We start from the raw sequence: 24,930 nt of genomic DNA, 5'->3' as shown, positions 1-24,930 counted from the left end.
CAGGAGAGAGAAAACAGGGAATTATAGACCAGTTAGCCTGACATCAGTGGTGGGGAAGATGCTTCTGGCCAATTTTAAAAGATGAAATAGCGGAACATTTCGATAGCAGTAACAGGATCGGTCCGAGTCAGCATGGATTTACAAAGGGGAAATCATGCTTGTGTAGTGGCCTGGTCGAGGTCAGGAAAAGACCGGACACCAGGCGGATTCTAAAGAAGCTTTTTAATGGTAGCAGTACGAGAACACACACACGACACCCTTATCTCCGCCCCTGGGGAGTCGTCAGGAAACCCCGTGGCAGACCAATGCCCCTGTCCCTCAATCGGCGAGGGGGATGATCCAAGGAGTGGCCTACCCCACAGGGACCGCCACAGGACCCCCCCCAAGTACCCGAGGTACGAAACGGACAGGAGGGCGTACACGGTGGCCAGCCCGGGTGCACACAACGCTCGGCCCTGGAACAGGCGCCTGGTCAACAAGTGCGGGGGACGAAGTAACCAGAGGAGGAGGTACCCTAGACAGAGGCCGCCCTCGCTTTCGGGGCAGCGCCACCAGCGCCGGCCGATCGATATCGATATGTGCTGGCTTCAACCGCGCAACTGAAACAGTCTCACGCCGACCCCCAATGTCCAGGACGAAAGTCGACGAGCCATGTTCCAAGACCCGGAAGGGACCTTCGTACTGCCGCTGTAGAGGTGTTCGATGTGCATCCCTGCGCAGAAAAACAAACTGGCAGTTCTCCAGAGCAGAGGGAACGTGCGGACGGAAGGACCCATGACGAGACGTGGGCACCGGCGCCAGCTTGCCCACCGTCTGCCGAAGACGTTGCAGAGCGTCCGAAGGCTGCTCCACCTGGCCACGTGCCGGCGGGATGAACTCCCCGGGCACCGTTAACGGAGACCCATACACCAACTCGGCGGAGGAGGAGGCCAAGTCCTCCTTGGGTGCGGTGCGTATCCCCAGCAAAACCCACGGTAGAGCGTCTACCCAGTCTGGGTCAGTGAGCCGCGCCCTCAGGGCACCCTTAAGCTGCCGGTGAAACCGCTCCACTAGGCCGTTCGACTGCGGGTGGTACGCCGTCGTGTGGTGCAGACGAACACCCAGGAGGCGTGCCATGGCCGACCACAGCTCTGACGTGAACTGAGGCCCCCGGTCGGACGTTATGTCCAGTGGAACACCGAACCGGGCGATCCAGTGCGCCAGCAATGCTCGAGCACAGGTGGTTGTTGTGGAATTCTGTAGCGGAATGGCTTCAGGCCACCGCGTGAAGCGGTCCACAACGGTGAATAGGTACGTCATGCCCTGGGACGACGGCAGCGGCCCCACGATGTCCACATGAATGTGGTCGAAACGTTTATGAGGAATGGGGAACTCCTGCAATGGCGCGTGCACATGTCGTTGCACCTTGGCAGTCTGGCACGGGATGCAAGTGCGCGCCCAATGTCCAACCTCCTTCCGCAGCCCGTGCCACATGAAGCGGGAGGCTACCAGGGCTACTGTCGCCCTGATGGAGGGATGTGCAAGTCCATGGAGCACGTCAAACACCCTGCGCCGCCAGGCGATGGGAACGATGGGTCGCGGAACTCCAGAGGAGACATCGCACAGCAGCGTGGTACCCCCAGGGCCACAGACAACGTCCTCCAACTGCAGGCCCGAAACCGCCGTACGGTAGGCGACCATCTCCTCGTCGGCAAGCTGAGCGGCTGCCAGGGCGGAATAGTTGATCCCCTCACCGACCTGGAAAACCGTGTGGACTGCAGGTCTTGATAAGGCATCGGCCACCCTGTTAAATTTGCCCTCAATGAACCGGATGGAGGTAGTGTACTCGGACACATACGCCAACTGCCTCTGCTGCCGGGCAGACCACGGGTCTGATACCTTTGCGAACGCGAAGGTCAGTGGCTTGTGGTCCGTGAATGCAGTGAATGGTCTCCCCTCCAGAAAATACCGGAAATGACGTACGGCGAGATACAGGGCAAGGAGCTCACGGTCGAAGGCGCTGTAACGACGCTGAGGACCACTGAGATGCCTGCTGAAGAAGGCAAGTGGCCGCCAGGAACCCTCAACGAGCTGCTCCAACACTGCCCCAACCGCAACCTCAGAAGCATCCACCGTCAAGGCGGTCGTGGCGTCCTCTCGTGGGTGGACGAGCATTGTGGCATCAGCCAGTGCCTCCTTAGCCCTCTCAAATGCCGCTGTTGCTTCCACGGACCAATCAACCTCCCTGCGATGACCAGCAATCAGGTGGAAAAGCGGACGCATGACTGCAGCCGCTGACGGCAGGAAGCGGTGATAGAAAGTGACCATCCCCACGAATTCCTGCAGGCCCCTAACTGTGGTCGGACGGGGGAACCTGCGGATAGCGTCCACCCTGGTCGGCAGAGGCACCACCCCTTGTGCAGTCACGCGGTGGCCGAGGAAGTCGATAGCCGTCACCCCGAAACGGCACTTGGACGCGTTGATAGCCAAACCGAAATTGCTGAGGCGCTGACACAGTTGACGGAGGTGGGTGCAGTGCTCCTGCCGCGAGCGACTGGCCACGAGTATGTCGTCCAGGTACACAAAGACAAAGTCCAATTCGCGGCACACGCAGTCCATAAGCCGCTGAAAGGCCTGCGCGGCATTCTTCAACCCAAACGGCATCCGCACAAACTCGAACAGACCAAATGGTGTGATAATTGCCGTCTTCGGGATATCGTCGGGGCGGACCGGAATCTGATTGTACCCCCGCACGAGGTCCACCTTGGAAAATATGGATGCTCCAGCAAGATGGGCATTGAAGTCCTGAATGTGCGGGACCGGATACCTGTCGGGGACGGTCGCATCGTTCAGGCGACGGTAATCCCCACACGGGCGCCAGCCCCCGTTCTTCTTAGGGACCATGTGGAGCGGTGAGGCCCATGGGCTACCGGAGGGACGCACGATGCCCATCGCCTCCATCTGGCGGAACTCCTCCCGAGCTAGACGGAGCTTGTCTGGGGCGAGACGACGTGCTCGGGCGTGCACAGGCGGGCCAGTAGTGGGGATATGGTGCTCCACCCCGTGCTTCGGGGTGGAGGAGCGGAAGTGGGGTTCGAGAATGCCGGGAAAATCTGCCAGGATGCGCGCAAAAGTCGCATCCACGGATGACAGGGGGCCATCAGGGCGTACTACCGGATCGCCAGTACGGAGGAAGACCGGCTCCAGCGTGACAGAGTGCAACAGGCGCCGCCGCTTGACATCCACGAGCAGTGAATGGGCTTGAAGGAAGTCGGCGCCCAGCAGCGGCTGGGAAACGTCTGCAATGACGAACCTCCACGAAAACGAGTTGCGGCCAAAGTTGAGCGGGATGGTGCGAAACCCGTAGGTGCGAATAGCACTCCCGTTCGCCGCGGTGAGGAGGGGGCCTTGTTTGCCCGCACGGATGTCGGCAATGGAGGGAGGCAGAACACTCACTTCCGCACCAGTGTCGACGAGGAAACGTCCCCCACTGCGGCGGTCCCAAGCGAAAACGCGATGAATCGTGCCGGCCGCCGAAGGAATCTCTGACGACCGGCCCTTCAGTTTCCCGAGAACGAACAGGGTGGTCGACAAAGCCGGGCTGCAGCTCCCCAGCGGCGATGGTAATAACACCAACCAACCTTGCTGGCGTCTGGTTGAACTGCAGGCGAATTAGGCTGGTTTGAACGCCAGCGACCTCTGCTGGCATTGGTTCGAACTGCAGGCTGGCCGTGCTGGAAGGACGTGCCTGCTGTGGAATGCGCAATGGCCGCCGGATTTTGCCGCGGGGGCCGACCGGGAGCAGCGGAGACGCGGTGGATAGCGGTCCCGACCTGCTCTGAGTCTCCAAACGCCTCGGGAAGGACGTCCACTGCTTCCAGGTTGTGATGGTGAGAATTCCACAGCTCGTCGGCTTGTTCACCCAGCGCCTGCATGTCAGTAAACGGATCCCTGGCGAGCTGCATGCGGATGTCGGGAGGCAGCTGCTGCAGGTAAGCATATTTAAATTAAAATCACGGCTCATGGTCCCCCATTAGGGTGAGCATGTCTTCCAGGAGGGCAGACGGCTTGCGGTCGCCCAGGCCGTCCATTCTGAAAATGCGAGCTGCCCGCTCGGCGTCACCCAGGCCAAACCTCCTGATGATAAATGCTTTAAGGCCATCATATTTGTTCGCTACCGGGGGGGCCCTGAGGAAAGGCTTAACTCGCCTCGCAGTTAGTTGGTCAAACGAGCCAACCACATAATAATATTTAGTCTCATCCTGCGTGATACCTCTCACGGCAAACTGTGCCTCTGCCAGCTGGAACCAGGTTTCGGGTTCTTCGGTCCATAGAGTTGGGAGCTTCAACGCAACGGCGTTATTCTCCATCACGATGCGTGATGAACGACGCGGGGTCACCAGTGTAGTGGCCTGGTCGAGGTCAGGAAAAGACCGGACACCAGGCGGATTCTAAAGAAGCTTTTTAATGGTAGCAGTACGAGAACACACACACGACACCCTTATCTCCGCCCCTGGGGAGTCGTCAGGAAACCCCGTATCTCCGCCCCTGGGGAGTCGTCAGGAAACCCCGTGGCAGACCAATGCCCCTGTCCCTCAATCGGCGAGGGGGATGATCCAAGGAGTGGCCTACCCCACAGGGACCGCCACACTTGACTAATCTTCTGGAATTTTTTGAGGATATAATTAGGAAAATAGACAAGGGAGAGCCAGTGGATGTAGTGTACCTGGACTTTCAGAAAGCATTTGATAAGGTCCCATGTGGGAGATTAGTGGACAAAATTAGAGCAAATGGTATTGGGGGTAGGGTACTGACATGTATAGAAAATTGGCTGGCAGACGGGAAACAAAGAGTCGGGATTAACGGGTCCCTTTCAGAATGGCAGGCAGTGACTAGTGGGGTACCGCAAGGCTTGGTGCTGGGACTACAGCTATTTACAATATACATTAATGATTTAGATGAAGGGATTAAAAGTAATATTAGCAAAATAGACAATAGACAATAGGTGCAGGAGTAGGCCATTCGGCCCTTCGAGCCAGCACCGCCATTCAATGTGATCATGGCTGATCATCCACAATCAGTACCCTGTTCCTGCCTTCTCCCCATATCCCCTGACTCCGCTATCTTTAAGAACCCTTTCAAGCTCTCTCTTGAAAGCATCCAGAGAACCGGCCTCCACCGCCCTCTGAGGCAGAGAATTCTACACTCACAATTCTCTGTATGAAAACGTGTTTCCTCATCTCTGTTCTAAATGCCGATGACATTTACAGATGACACAAAGCTGGGTGGCAGTGTGAACTGTGAGGAGGATGCTATGAGAATGCAGGGTGACTTGGACAGGTTGGGTGAGTGGGCAGATGCAGTTTAATGTGGATAAATGTGAGGCCACAGTTTAAGAATAAGGGGTAGGCCATTTAGAACGGAGATGAGGAAAACAATTTTCACCCAGAGAATTGTGAATCTGTGGAATTCTCTGCCTCAGAAGGCGGTGGAGGCCAATTCACTGGCTGCTTTCAAGTCATAGTTAGATAGAGCTCTTAAAGATAGCAGAGTCAAGGGATTTGGTGAGAAGGCAGGAACGGAGTACTGATTGTGGATGATCAGCCATGATCACATTGAATTGCGGTGCTGGCTCGAAGGGCCGAATGGCTTGCTCTTGCCAGCTCATGGAGATTTAGTTTAGTTTTAGAGATAGATTTAGGAAGTGGAAACCTTTGCATGTCATGCCTCCCAGGCCTGTCGATTTCCTCGTGAGCCCAGCATCAGGAGATATATATAGCAGTCATTATTTTTTATGCCCAAAAATGTGTAACAACTGGTAACTTCTGAGACCTTGATCACAAATACAATTGTACAAAACAATAATTATGTATTATTGCCTTTTCATTACATTATTCAGGGCACACTAGACTTCCCAGGAATTTCCCCAAAGGCCAGCATTTTGGACAAAGTCAACAGGCAGTAAAGACTCGATGATCTGATGAGTTTAAGCTCTGAACTTGAAAGACCATAGATTAATTCAAGTATCCAGCCTAATTCTCTTTTCTAAATTAGAAATTATTCCTAGAAAGATGGGACAAAGTGCACAATGTTAGCTGTAATCTTACCTGGAAAATATTGGAGAGGTCACGAAGGTTAAATATGTAATGAAATTTAATTGTTGTTGGCAAGAAATTTTGGGTCATTTTATGATGAAGCCAGATTGCGGCCTGTACCACTGCAGGAATGGTCTTTACTACTGATGTTGCAAAATTTGAGCTTAGAAAATGAAAACTTAGAATCTTGCTATAGATCATCTCCATGGAATCCACTGAAGGAAAATTCACTGCAAATACTGTAAAGTGTCTCTAGAAGTGAGGAACATAGAATAACGATTATTTGTGCAAAAACAATTCTACATTAATCAAGGATCTTGATCACAAAGAACAACAAAATACCATAAGATAATGCCATTTACCAATTCTAAACTAAACATTGAACGGAAATATACAAATAAGGAGCGTGACTGGACCCCAAGAGCTATGGTCCTTCTGGTGCGCTTATGTACTAAGTCAGATGTTAGTTAGATGAGTTTAATTTATTGTCACGTGCACAGAGGTACAGTAAAAAAAAATTGTTGTGTGCTATGCAGTCAGCGGCAAGACGATACATGATTATAATCGAGTCGTTCACAGTGTACCAGGTACTTGTACCTGAAGCTGGATTTTACTAGATTAAACTTGGTTTCAGGACCTAGGATAATCTGGCTCATTCTCTAAACTTGCAGCGTTCAGTGGTGGGTCTACAATGTTGGCAGCATTTTGCATCAGTAAGTAGGTGTTTCAATTCTAGTATTGTCGATTGAAAGTTTAAAACCAATTTGAAATATGTATTTAATTTCCAACTTGAAAAGAAAAATCAACCTGATTTATTGTACAGTCACAGCTAAGCAACTTTTTTTTACCTGAAGCCTTGGGTTGATGGTGAAGCTCCCTGCTGTTGGGTTCATGCAGCTGATATATTGACAGTTGTGAATTTCCTTCAGAGTTAACTTCTGTCGATCATACCTGATCATTTGTAAAAAGTAAAGAAATCAGAAAAGCATCATTCATTTAAATTGATAAAATAGCCGACAAAATAATTACAGATATTATGGGATACGATTTAGATTGATGGTGGTGTGAAATGGGGAGTATGATTGGGCCTCCACTGTCTTTTGAGGTAGAGAATTCCACAGGTTTACCATTATTTGGAAGGAATGTTGCTCCTCATCTCTGCCATAAATGGAATATTGCATATTCTTAGATTGTGTTTTCTAGTTCCAGACTTCCCCACTGTAGGGAACATCCTTCCTGTATATCATCTACCCAGTTCCAACAGGATTTTGTTTAAATAAGTTCCTATCTCATTCTTCCAAACACAAAGTAACTTATAGAAACATAGAAAATAGGTGCAGGAGTAGGCCATTCGGCCCTTCGAGCCTGCACTGCCATTCAATATGATCATGGCTGATCATATTGATTATGTCCAATCATCCTAATATTTCTGTACACGTCAATCTTGTCATTCCATAAATCAGCCTGGAGAACTTTCACTGCAGTCTCTCCATAAGAAGAAAATTATTATTCAGAAAAGGAGACTACAACCACGTACAAAGTTCAAAATGTGGTCTCACCATCGCATATACAATTGCACTATGACATTTCTGCTACGGTACTCAATTGCTATTGTAGTGAAGACTTCAGGAAGCATGGTTAAGTACATGCCCCAATCAGCATCATTAGTGCTGAAGCAGAAATGGTTAGGGGCTTCAAGTCCCAACCACACTGATGCAACAGCCAAGACAGCATACCAATGTCTCTACCTCGAGGAAATTCAGCACATCTGCAATGACTTATAAACCTCGACAGGTAGATCTTATTGAAAACAGAAAGAATCATTGTACTGAAGTCCTAAAAAAGTTGTTTAATACTAATTCATACATGGGACCTTAGTTTAATGCTTTTTGAAGTGTAAATATACAATATCTGTTAGTTCTTTCTTTCTACTAGCTACATCCTAAATAAACGCCAGTAAACGCCAGTAAATGTGTCAAGTATGTTTTCCCTTCATAGATCCATGCAAACTTTGACTGATCCTGTTAATGTTTTCCAAATTCTTTGGTATTGGATCTTTAATAATAGATGCTAGTAATTTCCCCACAACCAATATCCGACTGACTGGGTCCTGTACAAGTTCCAGTTTTCTCTCCATTTCTTTTTGAAAAAGCAGTGTTACATTAGCTATCCTCTAATTTGACCTGTTCTCAATCCTGACAATATGTGCTACTCGTGTGGAGTTAGGGGTCCAAAGAGCTTGTTACCTTGCGGTATTTTTCTGGAAAATAATGGCTGTTTCTGACTGTCAAGGGGCCTATATTTGTCTTCATTATGTTTTCCCTCGCAACATAATCGATAGAAGCTGTTGCAAATATTTTATTCCCATAGTGTAATTTCCCCTCTTAATTCATCCTTCGGTCCTCTTTACCCAATCCTCACATTTGGGCCAATTTCTAGACGTCCTCTTTGGACGCAATACCCTGTACCATCTAATTTCCCTTGTTGGTCATGGTTTAGCCTCCCTTCCTATTATATTTGACCCAGGCAGGAATGAACAGTGTTGCAGTTCATACATGTTCTCCTTAACTATTTGCCGTGGGTGACACAACATCACCCCAATCTATCTTAACAAACTCTCTCCTTTTACCATCATAATTTCTTTAAATGAGATTCCAAATTAACCACCTTAATGAAGAATTCTACCATAAGGGTACAACAAGAGTGCCAATTAATCCTTTTTTATTACACGATGCTCAGCCTAGATTGGCTTGCTTGTTCATTGGTTTCTCAATGTACCAATCCTGAAAGCCATCCCAATTAACCGCAGTATATGTCAGCGGGTGCAGCAGCATCGATGGAGCGAAGGAAATAGGCGACGTTTCGGGCCGAAACCCTTCTTCAGACTGATTTTATTTAGAAATTGTTTCAGAAATCCAAATTCTTGGATGGTTAAAGAAAGGTTTTGCTTTGACTTGATCTGTCATGACTAAATCTTGAATTTGCAAAATTGCTCATTGTAGATCAGTTATGATCGATTTTTAACAGAACTCCACCAATAGTGACAGATTCAAGCACAGCACCTTCCAAAGGAAACATAAGGTAACCACTCTGAAACCACTCTAAAACTAGTCTGGCCTGCGAGCTCCATGAAAAACTGAAGAAATGTTGCACTCAGTGGTCTAATCATTTAAATATTAAAATAAAATTATGTTTAAATATTCAGGAAAATATAACCTGATCTTTCAATACTTTTCAGTACTTGACAGAAGTAGTGAGATTTTCTGATGTCGAGCTGACAGGTATCCCTCAACAAGCTCTATTAAAATAAATTATTTTGTCATTCATATTGTCACTTATTTTAGACACAGATGCATAAAAATTGGCTGCAGCTTTTTTCTACAAAAGCAATGACTGCATTTCAAAAGAACAATTCACTTATCATGAAGTACTTTCGCCTATCCAGAGATCACGGTAAAAAGGCTTAATGATTTCTCCTTTTTTCAGAACATCCAAAAGTGGTTTCTTGTACAGAAGAACTTTTGAACATTCATAGAGCAGCATCTGATTTAGAAACATAGAAAAATAGGTGCAGGAGTAGGCCGTTCGGCCCTTCGATTCAATATCTTCATTCAATATGATCATGGCTAAAGTCTGTTTCCCGTTACTGCTTTTTCCCCACATCCCTTGATTCCTTTAGCCCTAAGAGCTAAATCTAACTCTCTCTTGAAAACATCCAGTGAATTGGCCTCCACTGCCTTCTGTAGCAGAGAATTCCACAGATTCACAACTCTCTGGGGAAGACGTTTTCCCCCATCTCAGTTCTAAATGGCCTACCCCTTATTCTTAAACTGTGACCCCTGGTTCTGGACTCCCAACATTGGGAACATTTTTCCTGAATCTAGCCTTCCAATCCTTTAAGAATTTTATGTTTCTATAAGATCTCCTCTCATCCGTCTAAATTCCAGTGAATACAAGCCCAGTCTACCCATTCTTTCATTATATGTCAGTCCCGCTATCCCGGGAATTAACCTGGTGAATCTACACTGCACACCCTCAATAGCAATAATGTCCTTCCTCAAATTAGGAGACCAAAATTGCACACAATACTCCAGGTGCGGTCTCACCAGGACCCTGTACAACTGCAGTAGGACCTCTTCAAAGTAGACATACCTCGAGGAGATTTTGCAGTGGAGCAGACAAAATGTGTAAGAAGGAACTGTAGATTCTGGTTTAAACTGAAGATAGACACAAAAAGCTGGAGTAACTGAGTGGGACAGGCAGCATCTCTGGATAGAAGGAATGGGGAATGTTTTGGGTCGAAATCGATCTTCTGTAATCGGGGCTCGACACGAAACGTTACTCCAGCTTTTTGTGTCTATCAGCAGTAGGACCAGTTTGCTCCTAAACTGAAATCCTCTTGCAATGAAAGCCAACATGCCATTAGCTTTCTTCACTGCCAGCTGTACCTGCATGCTTACTTTCAGTGACTGATGTACAAGCACACCCAGGTCTTGTTACACCTCCCCATTTTCTAATCTGACACCATTCAGATAAGGGTCTGAAGAAGGGTCTCGACCCGAAACATCACCCATTCCTTCTCTCCAGAGATGTTGCCTGACGTGCTGAGTTACTCCAGCATTTTGTGTCTGCCTTCGATTTATTTTTTTTATTTATTTTTTTTATTTTTTATTAGCAGTGTACAAAAGTATACCGCGGCATATGACATAATACATTTATTGTACAGCTTCAATTTTAGTTTTTAGCTAAGATGAAAGTGAGAAAGAGAGAAAATGAAAGAGAATGTGTAAGAATAGAACCCCTAGACTACCAAATAAGTGTAGTCGAAAAGTAAAAAAAAGAAAAAGAAATAAAAAAAGACAAAAACAGAAAGAAAAACAGACTGATGATATACCTGCTTCTTATCTCTACCCACCCATCACCCAGTCTGCCTTCGATTTAAACCAGCATCTGCAGTTCTTTCCTACCATTCAGATAATAATCAGCCTTCTTGTTCTTGCCACCAAAGTGGATAACCTCACATTTACCACATTATACTGCATCTGCCACACATCTGCCCACCCACCCAAACCAATTACTTGTCTTAATGACTACAGGCCTGTCGCACTGACCTCTGTAGTCATGAAGACACTCAAAAGGCTTGTGCTGGCCAAGCTAAAAAATATCACAAACTCCCTGCTGGACCCTCTGCTGTTTGCATATCGGGCCAATAGATCTGTGGATGATGCAGTCAACCTGGGCCTGCACTTCATCCTACAGCACCTAGACCGCCAGGGGACCTATGCGAGGATCCTGTTTGTTGATTTTAGCTCTGCATTCAACACCATTGTGCCAGAGCTACTATAGGGTGATTTCACGAAAGGTCACTGGAGCGTAAATCCCCACTCACGTGACCGAAAATTTTAACTGGGGGACAAGCGTCACTTCCGGTACATGTTAGTGGATGGGAAAACACACACTTTCACACCCGTTAAAAACATCGAAAACGGCCAGTTTTTGAGCTGCAATTAAGTGAGCCAGTCGGGGTGACCGTGAGGCACAGCTACCTAAATTTACAGTCCAAAAAAAAGCTAGAAACTAAGGTAAATACAAGAGGGAGCTGAAGGAGCCAAAAAGGCGGAAGTTGATAGCGGACATTTTTCGTGGAGATTTAAAGATCCAAAATATCGGGAATTATCGCGTTTGCTCGCTGCATTTCATCAAAAGTAAGGCATTATTGACTTTGTTATCTTTATTCATTTGTTAGATGAAAAGTATTAAAAGTTAGAAATCCGTCAGTAAAATTACAAAATCGCCCATGGTTCTCGGGTGGGTTTTTTAACATGCAAAATGAACACGCTTCTGAAGCTCCATTTACCATTTAAATAATCGTAAACTCTCAATGCGTTTGGAAATTAATTTTACTCAGATGCAAGCTAAGGAATGGGATAATTCTCAGCTGTTGGACAAAATCAGGACAAATTCTCAGCTGTTGGACAAAATCAGCATCAACTTGCAGAGCTATAGATGCTTGAGCAGCGACCAAAGCTGCTTTAATACTCTCTTCTTGTTGCACGTGCATGGCGTTCTTGTGCACATTGTCTATCCTGCTCACAGTGGGTGCCCAATCAGGATTGTTGACATCATTCCATGCTGCAGGCTTGTCTGTTATTAGATGAAAAATAAATAAGTAGTTTGGGTGATTGTGCAGGCTTTAAACAAGAAACATTGAGAAATATATTCTGGCAAATAATAAAATCTCCTGATTTTGTCCAACAGCTGAGAATTATCCCATTCCTTAGCTTGCATCTGAGTAAAATTGATTTCCAAACGCATTGAGAGTTTACGATTATTTAAATGGTAAATGGAGCTTCAGAAGTGTGTTCATTTTGCATGTTAAAACCCACCCGAGAACCATGGGCGATTTTGCAATTTTACTGACGGATTTCTAACTTTTAATACTTTTCATCTAACAAATGAATAAAGATAACAAAGTCAATAATGCCTTACTTTTGATGAAATGCAGCGAGCAAACGCGATAATTCCCGATATTTTGGATCTTTAAATCTCCACGAAAAATGTCCGCTATCAACTTCCGCCTTTTTGGACCCTTCAGCTCCCTCTTGTATTTACCTTAGTTTCTATCTTTTTTTTGGACTGTAAATTTAGGTAGCTGTTCCTCACGGTCACCCCGACTGGCTCACTTAATTGCAGCTCAAAAACTGGCCGTTTTCGATGTTTTTAACGGGTGTGAAAGTGCGTGTTTTCCCATCCACTAACATGTACCGGAAGTGACGCTTGCCCCCAGTTAAAATTTTCGGTCACGTGAGTGGGGATTTACGCTCCAGTGACCTTTCGTGAAATCACCCTATACTCCAAACTTTCCGAGTTGACTGTGCCTGAACTCCTCTGTCAGTGGATCACCAACTTCCTGACAGACAGGAAGCAGCATGTGAGGCTGGGAAAGCACATCTCAGACCCGCAAACACTCAGCATAGGAGCATCGCATTGCTGCGTACTCTCTCCTCTACTCTCGATGGGGAGGAATCTGCCTACAGACAGGAAGTGTCACAGCTGGCGTCCTGGTGCCGTAGCAACAACCTAGAGCTCAATGCTCTTAAGACAGTGGAATTGATTGTAGACTTTATCAGAGCTCCCCCTCCCCTCACCCCACTCACCATCAACAACACCACAGTCACATCTGTGGAGTCTTTTACGTTCCTGGGAACCATCATCTCCAAGGACCTTAAGTGGGGGGGCTACCATCGACTCCACAGTCAAAAAGGCACAACAGAGGATGTACTTCCTGCGGCAGCTGAGGAAGCACAATCTGCCACAGGCAATGATGGTCCAATTCTACACAGCCATCGTAGAGTCTGTTCTCACCTTCTCCATCATGGTCTGATTTGGCTCAGCCATCAAGCACGACACCTGGAGGTTGTAGCGAATCGTCCGATCAGCAAGGAAGATTATTGGCTGCAGCCTTCCCTCCATTGATGAACTGTACACTGCAAGGGCCAGGAAGCGAGCGGGCAAGATCATCTCTGACCCCTCTCACCCTGGCCACAAACTCTTTGAATCACTTCCCTCTGGAAGGCGACTCCGGACTGTCAAAGCTGCCACAGCCAGACATAAAAACAGTTTATATCCACGAGTAGTTGCTCTACTCAACAGCCAAAAATCTGTAGCCTCCCTTTGATCTGGTATTTTGTTGGTTCACATGCTTGATCAATGGTGTTTTATCATTAATGTTTTATTATTATTAATGTTTAGTGTTTTCTGAATCATTCGTAACTGGCACTGTATGTCATGGTGTTACTTGTGGGCGGAGCACCAAGGCAAATTCCTTGTATGTGAATACTTGGCCAATAAACTTACTTACTTATCCAAGTCACCCTGCAGCCTCATAGCATCCTCATCGCAGCTCACGCTGTCACCCAGCTTTGTGTCATCCGCAAACTTGGAGATGTCACATTTAATTCACTCGTCTAAATCGTTAATATATATTGTAAATAACTGGGGTCCCTGCACTGAGTCTTGCGGTACCCCACTAGTCACTGCCAGCCATTCTGAATAGGAGCGTTAATTCCCACTCTTTGCTTCCTGTCTGCCAACCAGTTTGCTATCCATGTCAATACCCTACCCCAATAACATGTAGTCTAATTTTGCACACTAATCTCATGTGTGGGACCTTGTCAAAGGCTTTTTGAAAGTCCAGATACACCACGTCCACTGGCTCTCCCTTATCAAATCTACTTGTTACATCTTCAAAAAATTCCAGAATATTAGTCAAGCATGTTTTCCCCTTCATAAATCCATGCTGATTTTCAGCTGTGAATCACATTTGCTAGCTAGAATGTGACATCTATCCCATGTTAAAAGACACATTAACAAAGTCTACTCTGTAAAGGATGATTGGGACCTAAAGCGTCAGGAACTTCATGGACTTTCTGAACAGTAACAAACCTTAAAGATGCTCTGCTCTCTTAGCTCAGAAATTTAGACAGTTTGCCATCAATATCACCACACTGTGAGGTAAAAGAGGTGAGAGATGGCGGTTTAAAGAACAAGGCAATGGATACACATTTTTTCTGGAGGGGCAAACTGGAGAAAACTAGTCTATTGTCTCAGCTGCTCCCCCTGCAAAATTAGTAAACACTGTATAAACCCATAAGCTTGCAATAATATTCAGAACCACTATTCTGAGTGCTGTCAAGGGATGAGATTACCATCCATACAGAGGGAAAGATACCAGAATACATTCAAGACCTTCTTGAAAAAAAGAGAATGCCTCGGCTGAGATGTAAAAATCTCTGGGCCTTAACTGTTCAAAATGCAGAAGGAGGTATCAAAAATGCTAAGACTAAAATGCATCAGATGTATATAGAATCCCAGGGTAAGGAGTGAACCATCTTTTAGCTTTAGGACAGAGGTACAGTGAAAAGCTTTGTTTTACATGCTATCCAAACATCTGAAAATACTATCTGTAAATATAATCAGTTCAAACTCAAGTACAATAAATGCGGATGGGGGTGTAGAGTACTGAATAGATTTCTCAGCATTGTAACGAATCAGTTTCAAAAACAAAGTCAAATGTTGTAATGGGGTTGAGGCGAATCCGACCATACGCTAGCTTATCGAAAGGAATGTTCAGAAGCCTAACAACAGACGGAAAAAGCTCACAACCACCCATTTGACTACCCCATCAGACACCACCTGTCTGGTCTATGGAAGAGTTGGCAATACATTAAACTCTACAGCTACCTTAAAATCCATAGAAATGTAGTGGAAGCAAGTCATCCTTGGATTACCCAAGAAGACTTTTGTACCTTAGACACAATTATAATGTAGGAAATCTGATAGCCAATTTGCACACAGCAAGTTCCAACAATAACATAAATAATCTGCATTTAGAAATGCTGAGATATGAAAATGTGTCATAATTGGGAACAAGTTCACTTCTCATTATCAGTGCTATATCATCTCTGAAGTCCATTTCAAGGAGCAGACAATGCCTAGTTTAATATCTCATCTAAAAGTTGGCAATTTCATCTGTGGAGAATTATTTCAGTACTGCACTTGTTTGTCAGGGTGGGTTCAGGGTTTTGGTCTCAAGTCACTGGAGGGGGTCTTGAACCATAAACACACTAACAAATAAGTGCAAGATGACCCAATATGCAAAATAAATGATTATTTTTAAAAATAATGTAAAATAAGATGTACAGGTGCCAACTTTTGGAAAAAAAACTAGTCAAGAGTACTCAAGAAACGATTTCTCCCAAATGAATACTCAAATCTTGTCTCTGCATTCACGTTACATCATTTGATCAGCATATCAGACGTCATGGATCACAGAGCCTGTTCATGTGTTGTTTTATGTTTCTAACCCTGTACAAGGCCTGTATGTAATACTCACCAGTGCTTGTAATCAATGTTCTGGCGGATAAGTGTGTGGGGCTGAACTGTTCCATAAGTATCCACCTCTGGCATATTCATGTCATCAATAAAATAAATTAATTTTTTATTTCCAGGGGGCCCATAATTACGACCAGCCTTTTTCTCAAGAGACTTCTCAAGAACACCTGATTTAAATTTAAATTGATAAAAAGATAAATCTGTAAGTAGCAAATCAGTGGAATTCAACAAATAATTAAATAAAAAGATGAAAGCTGTGAATTTGGACTATTGTGAAAAATCACATGTAAAAAGATTCATTGAAAATATCAAGGCAATATCATTGCAATTTCATTGATTAATTAAAAAAAAGACAATTTGTACACTTTAATTACAGTTCATGTAAGCAATAAACCCTTGTTTAAAAAAACAATTCCCATATCAATAAATGACATCAGGTGTTATAATTTGTGAGATTTGAGCATTAGTTAAATGAAATACAAATCAAATGCCGGAAATCCATAGTGATTGGTGAAGGTGAGTCGATTTCTTAAAATTAGCCAGGCAGGGTCTTGGGTTTGTTGGAGATACACACAATGCACAATTCACAGGAGCCACATGGGGTATTCATCACAAGAACGAAAAAGCTTTTAACTTGCCAGTTGTAGAGTGGGTTGCCATCATCTTTTCCCTTCCATTGAAGGAACTCAGCCTGTCCTAAGTTAGCTCTTTTCACCCAGGACATGACCCCCAAAAAGCAGCTACGTGTGCAAACACTTTAACTTCTGTGATGTTGCATAGGGTTTATATGGAATGCAACTAGAGGTTGCTCATCTAGTTTTGCAAAGGGTGGACAGAAGATCTATTGTTTACTGGACTGCAGAGAAATACCATCAACAAAGCTGAACCCAAATCATCAGGGAAATCAATCTGAGAATCAAATAGATTTTTTTTTTAACATAGGCTTTGTATTGAACTGATGTCATGACGCTGAAGCAAGCATCTGCCCAAGTTTGGTAAGTAGTTCCAGAATCATCTTAACTTACGTTGTAACATCACTGAAGAGGTATAATAGTTGAAAGGAACTTTGGCGACCATATAATCTTCTGATAGATTGGCAAGTCTGTCTTCTACTAATATAGTTTTGCCGATGCCAGCATTTCCCACGAGCATAATTGGCTTCCCTTTTTCCAATAACAAATTTACAAAGTATTGCAGTCGGGTTGTCTCAGCTGTAGGAACAAGAACTGCCTGCAATGAACAAAGAACACATTGGATAATCTGATAATACACAGGATTAGTAAAAAATCTAATTTATTCCAATCATACAATTTAATATTATGGTTCAATGTACAGTAAACCCTCATTATTCCAGACCTTGGATTTTGTTTATAGCGGACGGAATATCCCCACAGTAATCAGACACCGCAATCTCTTTAAGAACACAGGCTGCCAGTTCCACTGCAGAGGTCATAATAATAATAATAATAATAATATATTTTATTGTCATTGCACGTCAGTGCAACGAGATTTAGTGTGCAGCTCCACTGATGTACAAGAAAGGTAAATAAATACAATACATAAATAAGCAAGCTGAATTTATTGAATACGCCATTGATAAGCCATTGCTTGTGCAATGATGGACACAAAAAGCTGGGATAACTCAGCAGGTCAGGCAGTATCTCTGGAGAGCATGGATAGGTGGCGTTTCGGTCAGGACCTACCTCTGGATGGTGCCGCACACCCGACCGCCATGAGGCCAAGGCCTGCAACGACACCAGGACATGCAGCACCAGCATTCACCGCATCCCCGGCCTCTCTGACGCCAGGACCACCAAAGCTGCTGCCAACCCGCACCATCGCCCCAGCCACTTTCAGACCAGTCCTACTGACCTTCACCACCAGGCCTGGCTGCCAACGCCAGCCAGCTTCCAGTCAAACATAAAGCTGCCACTGCCACGTCTGCCACCGCCATCACTAACCCTTACCTGCACTCCGGCCGCCTGTGGACTGCAACCAACAACTCCACCAATCCTCAACACTCCCGCAGACACCAGCAGGCCCGGCCTGTCAACTCACCTCTATTCCAGGCCCAATTCAAGTCTTAGTCTGAAGAAGTGTCTCGAACCGAAACGTCACCTATCCATGTTCACCAGAGATGCTGCTAACTCCAGCACATTGTGTCCTTTTGTGTATTAACCAGCATCTGCAGTTGTTTGTCTCTATTACTTGTACAATGATAATGGTAATTCCTCCCCCTTTACATGAGCAGAACATCGGGTCAACAGGCTGGGCAGGTCCTCCACTCCCAGATGAAAAATAATACAAACTGAGTCAACATCACAGATGGATGACTCATAGAGGCAGATAAATCATGTTACCTGAAATTGTAGAATACAATATTAAGCTTAGATGGCTGCAAGGTGCTCATTTTGTTTGGCTTTCTCTACTTCCTTTTTTTCTTTTCTCCTCCATTTGGAGTGGAGGACAGGCCCAGCCTGACCTGACAGGCATGTCTTTCTGCTCTGCATTTTGCAACTCCCATATTCTTTTGTCTCTACTCGCAATTTCCAATTGCTCCCATTCGCTCATTGACGGATATCCTTGTTTACAGTGTACCATAATATCATGTGATAGGAGTAGAATTAGGCCATTCAGCCTATCGAGTCTACTCTGCCATGGCTGATCTATCTCTCCCTCTTAACCCCATTCTCCTCATAGCCTCTGACACCCATATCATTGTGACCATCGCAGTTTTACCCCACTTCTGCATCCTCCCTGAAACTTAAGCCCCTGTCCCACTTACGTGTCCTTGGCACGCTAATTACGCGACCTCGTGGTTGCATTGAGGCGCGACGGTCCCGCGCAATTCCATGCGCCCGCACAGCCGTCTGGAGCGTGTGACGTAATTTGAAGATGGACGCAAAATGCAGGAGTAACTCAGCGGGACCGGCAGCATCTCTGGAGAAAAGGAATGGGTGACATTTTGTGTCGAGACTCTTCTTCAGTCTGAAAGAAGGGTCTCGACCTGAAACGTCACCCATTGCTTCTCTCCAGAGATGCTGCCGGTCCCGCTGAGTTACTTCAGCATTTTGTGTCTATCTTCAATTTTCTTGGCCCCGCTCTGGGAGTAGAAGTGGGGGCGGATCCGGACCGCAACGGCCGTGAGCCCCATGCCGAGTTCGGCGATCGTTTGCCTGCTTCTGCTGTTGGAGGCGAGACGTTGCGTCGCACCAGGGTCTTGGGCCTGTCCCACTTTGGCCGTCAGTTACACGACAGGCTATTGGCGCGTGAAGATTTTGTTCGCTACAAACATTTCGGAGCCCTGGGCGATGTCGCGCACAATTACATACCCCTCCGCGCTTCTCAGTGGGACCAGCCCCGCGCGGTCATACGATGCCCGTGCGCCTCAACACGACCACGAGGTCACGTAATTTGCGTGCCAAGGACACGTAAGTGGGACAGGCCCTTAAATAAGTTTCCTTTGCCTCCACAGTTGTAGCTGTTTCTCTTCCCACAGATGCAGTTTTTCCATCATTTGTTTACATTTTGTTTTCCCAGAATCTGCAATTTTTTTAATTTTTCATTTTAATTTACAGTAATTCCTGTTTTATTTCTGCCAATGGCAAATGGCCTACAAATTAGTATGTTTGGTCAGGAACTGATTTTTTCAACCTTTACACACTATTCTTTTGAAGCATTTGAAGGCAAAGCCTTAGAAAATGCAAGTATAGATGTTTAATACAGGTGCACAACCTTTTATCCGGAGTTCCGGAAACCGAAAAGCTCCGAAAACCGGACATTTTTTCCAGGATGTCGTCTGCACACCAAAGCTCACGTTTGGCGCCAAACTTGACCAGGAAACGACCCACGGTCAACCCAGGTCTGTACTACTGTAGCGGCTGCCTCCTCCGGGATGTTGTGTGTCGGCGGCCACAGCGCTCCGGAGCTTACCGCACGGCGACCCGGTAAGGCATTGCCCGCTCCCCACTGGTATCCCAGCGCTGCGACGCCGCCGACTCCCAACATCGCGGAGCTGGGGCTGCGGGCGTCTGGCCGCACCACATATAATCCCTCCAAACTAACTGACTAACATTTAAGCAATGATTTACAATGATTCCCCGGTCTCCGGGGAGGAGGAAGCCGCTCCAGACTTTTCAAGCCGCCCGCGCTACCTACCTAATCTACGCTAAAAATCTTCCATTCGGAAATCCGAAAAATTTCGAAATCCGAGAAGTGTCTGGTCCCAAGGCTTTCGGATAAAAGGTTGTGCACCTGTAATGTAATTTTTGACCTTATAATGTATTGAATATACCATCTGAACCTGGAATTTTAAACTTGTTCCTTTCTTTTCAGTTCCAGTATTTCTATTCTGAGATTTTTAGCATATGCACTTTCCCCCTATCTGAATATATTTCGGTTCACTTACTTGTAATGGATTATCTGCTTCCATTTCAAATGCTGCGAGGTTTTCAGACCAAGGACTAAATTTCTTTGTTTCAGGATCAAGATAATAATCAAAGACAGTCCCTTGCGATGGAAGTTTAACAGCTTTCATCTCTTTGTACCACCATTGACTGAATTTAACTCGATAATCAACCAACTGAAAAAAAAACAAAATAAATAAATACATTTAAGTTAAGTTATTGGTATTTCTATCTGTGGGCTGAAGCCTTTAAATGATTGATACTACTAATCTTCAGAAGACAAGAAACGTAACCAGCATCATGTAAGATTCATTGCAATACTATAAAAAGGCCAGATTGAAATTTCTACAAGGCACAATAATCTAATGCAATTAGATATGATGAACAAGAAGACTGATGAGAGCACTGCGGTAGATGTTGCTGACATGGACTTTAGCATGACCTTTGATAAGGTACCACATGGAATGCTGGACAGGAAGGTTAGATCACAAGGAATCAAAATGCACATTTGATAGCACATTGGCAGACAATATATTGGATAGAAAAGGTTTGGAGGGATATAGGGCAAATCCAGGCAAATTAATAAAACCAGGTCGGCATGAATGAGTTGGACTGGAGGTCTTTTTCCATGCTGTATGCTCTAGAGACAAATATGGGTAGCTGGATTAGAGAAGGTAAATCCAAAAGCAAGGGAATTACATTAGTAATTCATTTTTCTCCCGCCTTAGCAATATACAGGCTGGAAGTAAAGACCTGCGTTTCCAGTCAGTTGAAGCATATATTGGGATAAAGTAGGGCAGATGAACCTCTTCAAAGAGAGAAGCGAGTCAGTTAAATAGCTTGGACTTCCACAAAACGGGTTAGCTATGGGGAAAAAGAAAATAACTTCCTAATCGAGGACTTCAAAATTGCAGATAAAAAAAAATTATCGGTGAGGAATCAATGATAATCATCTTTCTGGGAGCTGCAGAGTGAAGTTTGTGGCCTCACTGGTGCGTCAGATGGACCAGTACGGTGGGGGTTTCTACAGAACCTTTCCCAACCCACTGGAGGGCACTATTGCATATGTTTCCGAGCAACTGCTGGGATTATCAATTGTGGAAATTTAAGATCAGTAACACAGTCAGCGTGATTCAATTTTACATTGTAAAACCAACATCAATTTTCAGCAAAACAATATAGTGCTGCATACAAAATGCCAAATAGTCTAGTAGTCACTTCTACTATTAACAATCTTATACTTGCTTTGGAAATTGTCTATAGTCGGTACCAATGCGGGGATAGGCGTAAATGTTATTTTATTTCTCGTTATGTTGGCAAAGGCATAAAATGATATTAAGTACTAATGTTCAGTCATTTTTCTATGCATTAAAATCCATTACATGAAGGCAATGTCTGAAATAGGAAGAATCAACCTGATCTTGATATACTGCTCCACCAAAGGCCCAAATGCAGGCAAAGACAAAATAAAGCTCGTATAGTTCTCTTGGAGAATCAGGAGGTACATTCTTTCGTGTCAGTAGACAGTCCAAAAGGGAGCAAAGAGTCTAAAAGGGAATAATATAAATATAAAAACAGAAAAGTTATGTAAATTAGCATAAATTCTCACAACCCACAACAGTTCATCAGAAGAGTACATAATGCAATGCGGCACACAGCTTCATAGATCAGTTTAATCCGAGCCGCAAGCTTTTGATCGGTCAGAGTAAATTCGTATTTTGTATGATAGTGCAACATGAGTGCTAATAAACTGGCAGCCAATTTTAGGATTCTCCCAGTATTGTAACACTGCCTATTTCACACTTTCACTGAAAATTTGCCCTTCTAACACTTGCCAGAAACACTGGATTGAACCTCGGTGAGATTTGGGCAAAAATGTATTTCTGCCTATATACAGCATTTAGTTCCAAACCCAAGAATACAGTGTTTAATGACCTTGGCATATTAACAATATTGTTTAATTGAGAGTTCTCACCATCAATGATGATTATTCTGTTGATAACTTATTTTGTTTATTCAAAAATCCTTTAGATACCACAATGCATTAATACCACCCATATAGTTAGGGGAACAAGAGACCAGGGCACAATAAAATGCAAGCTTCTGTATTCAGCAAAAGTGTTGACATATTTAGCCATCATAAAGTTTTCCTGAATAACGACCATGCTTCCACACATCATTTCATGGACTTCAGAGAACTTTCTTGCAAAGTTATTCTTTTAACATCTAATGTTTCGATGTCTATAACTTTAGACATTTTGCCCTGAGAAAAATCAGTATCCAAGGGAAATTAAAGCTTTCCAGACACAAAATGCTGTATTTTCCATCTTTATCATGACACTTTCTCGTTTTGCAACAGCATGGGATTTTCCATCCAACCGCAAAAACAGGAAGGCAGATTACTATCTAAATGGAGTCAAGCTGGGAAAAGGGGAAGTACAACGGGACCTGGGGGTCCCATTTATTTTTTGTCTCGTTTTTTAATGTAGTTTTTGTTAATTTTTTTGTTGGGGTATGTGTGTGTGGGGGGTGGGGGTGGGGTGGGGTAACTTTAAAATCTTTCCCCTGCATGGGAGACCCGACCTTTTCTTTGTCGGGTCTCCGTTGTCGTTGGGGCTGCAACGTGGAGCAGCCTCCAACAGGAACGACCTGGGGCTCCAGTTGCGGAGCTGCCGACTACTCACCTCACCGTCGCGGAGCTGGCCGAGTCCGGAGCGGGTGGAGCGGTGGTGTAGCGCTGCTGCGGCCCGACCCCCGGAGATTCGGAGGCTGCAACTGCGGGTCTGGCGGACGGCAACACCGGGAGCCCGCGGGTCCCTGCTGGGAGACCGCTTTTCGGGGCTTCCGCAACGGCGACTTCTCCCGCCCGAGTTGCGGGGTTGAAGAGCACCTGGAGCGGGGACACTTACCATCGCCCCGCGCGGCTTGGAATGGCCGCGGGACTTTGCGAGCGCACGCCGGGGGCTCCAACAACAAGACCCGGTGTGCGACCTTGCATCACCCGGCGTGGCTTTAATGGCCGCGGGACAATCGCCATCGCCAGCCGGGGGCTTTGACTTTGACTCTGACATCGGGGGGGGGGGGGGAGTGCAGTGGAGAGATAAGTATTTTTGCCTTCCATCACAGCGAGGTGATGGATGTTTGTGTAAATTGTGTTGTGTCTCGGGTCTTTTGTTTTGTAATGTATGGCTGCAGAAACGTCATTTCGTTTGGACCTCAAGGGGTCCAAATGACAAATAAATTGTATTGTATTGTATTGTACATCAGTCTATGAAAGTAAACATGCAGGTACAGCAGGCAGTGAAGAAAGCGAATGGCATGTTGGCCTTTATAACAAGAGGAATCGAATACAGGAGCAAAGAGGTCCTTCTGCAGTTGTACAGAGCCCTAGTGAGACCACACCTGGAGTATTGTGTGCAGTTTTGGTCCCCTAATTTGAGGAAGGACATTCTTGCTATTGAGGGAGTGCAGCGTAGGTATACAAGGTTAATTCCCGGGATGGCGGGACTGTCATATGCTGAGAGAATGGAGCAGCTGGGCTTGTACACTCTGGGGTGAGAGGATATCTCATTGAAACATATAAGATTGTTAAATGTTTGGACACGCTAAAGGCAGGAAACATGTTCCCGATGTTGGGGGAGTCCAGAACCAGGGGCCACAGTTTAAGAATAAGGAGTAAGCCATTTAGAACGGAGACGAGGAAACACTTTTTCGCACAGAGAGTGGTGAGTTTGTGGAATTCTCTGCCTTGGTGGAGGCAGGTTCTCTGGATGCTTTCGAGAGAGAGCTAGATGGGGTTCTTAAAAATAGCGGAGTCTGGGGATATGGGGAGAAGGCAGGAACGGGGTACTGATTGGGGATGATCAGCCATGATCACATTGAATGGCGGTGCTGGCTCGAAGGGCCAAATGGCCTACTCCTGCACTTATTGTCTATTGTCAAGTCATGTTGTCCTGAAAAGATGGATGAAATGACTGTGTGAAGAAGTATCATGACAAGAGCCATGCAAGTTGTTGGGATAACCTCCCAGGTTATGCTAGTAAATGGGGATTATGGCAGCAGAACCCATCTGACAGGGTTTACACATAGAATGTGACTGCAACTATCTCATACTTATCACAAATCAGGTAGTACATAGCAGGTGATGGACATGACCATTTAAAACAGTCGATGGGTCTGCAAAGTGGCAGGCTGGATATGTCACCAGAAAAGGACGCGTACCAGTGAGCAGGTGATTCATGTCTGTTAATCACACTATGTTAATCTAAATGTCTTATCAATGATGTGATTGTATCCAATTTCACCATCTCCTCACTCAGTGAGTTCCAGATATCAATTGCTGCAAACGATATTTCCAGCCATAATTTTAAATAATGCAATGCTGCATCCAAATTTGTGCAGTGCACGCCGAGCAGCCAACTCTCCTTATGCCTAAACACAAAGTGCTGGAGTAATTCAGCGGGTCAGGCAGCAACTCCAAAGATGCTGCCTGACCCGCTGAATTACTCCAACACTGTGTTTAGCTCAAGAGTCCAGCGTCTGCAGATCCTTGTTAT

The 24,930-nt window shown here is 45.4% G+C and overlaps 1 protein-coding gene and 1 long non-coding RNA gene across 4 annotated transcripts in view; one reads left to right on the top strand and one right to left on the bottom strand.

The window, feature by feature from the left end:
- The window catches only part of dnah11 (dynein axonemal heavy chain 11), a 317,498-nt gene that overhangs the window by 140,311 nt on the left and 152,257 nt on the right, over window positions 1-24,930 (bottom strand). Inside the window, exons 44-49 of the mRNA XM_033046160.1 lie at window positions 21,790-21,921; window positions 20,377-20,550; window positions 16,994-17,198; window positions 15,970-16,135; window positions 6,923-7,025; window positions 6,087-6,326 (exon numbers count right to left, since the gene is read on the bottom strand). Of these exons, the coding sequence (XP_032902051.1) occupies window positions 6,087-6,326; window positions 6,923-7,025; window positions 15,970-16,135; window positions 16,994-17,198; window positions 20,377-20,550; window positions 21,790-21,921 (1,020 nt within the window). The remainder of the gene's footprint in view (window positions 1-6,086; window positions 6,327-6,922; window positions 7,026-15,969; window positions 16,136-16,993; window positions 17,199-20,376; window positions 20,551-21,789; window positions 21,922-24,930) is intronic.
- The window catches only part of LOC116989040, a 53,010-nt gene that overhangs the window by 22,310 nt on the left and 5,770 nt on the right, over window positions 1-24,930 (top strand). For all 3 annotated transcript variants that reach the window (XR_004416114.1, XR_004416113.1, XR_004416112.1), the window contains exons 2-3: window positions 16,085-16,174; window positions 16,911-16,963. This is a non-coding gene — a long non-coding RNA (uncharacterized LOC116989040). The remainder of the gene's footprint in view (window positions 1-16,084; window positions 16,175-16,910; window positions 16,964-24,930) is intronic.

Source organism: Amblyraja radiata, chromosome 2 (assembly GCF_010909765.2).
Source record: "Amblyraja radiata isolate CabotCenter1 chromosome 2, sAmbRad1.1.pri, whole genome shotgun sequence".
NCBI classification, from domain to species: Eukaryota; Metazoa; Chordata; class Chondrichthyes; order Rajiformes; family Rajidae; genus Amblyraja; species Amblyraja radiata.
Note: the sequence above shows the minus strand (reverse complement) of the source record. Positions and strands in the feature narration are given on the sequence as shown.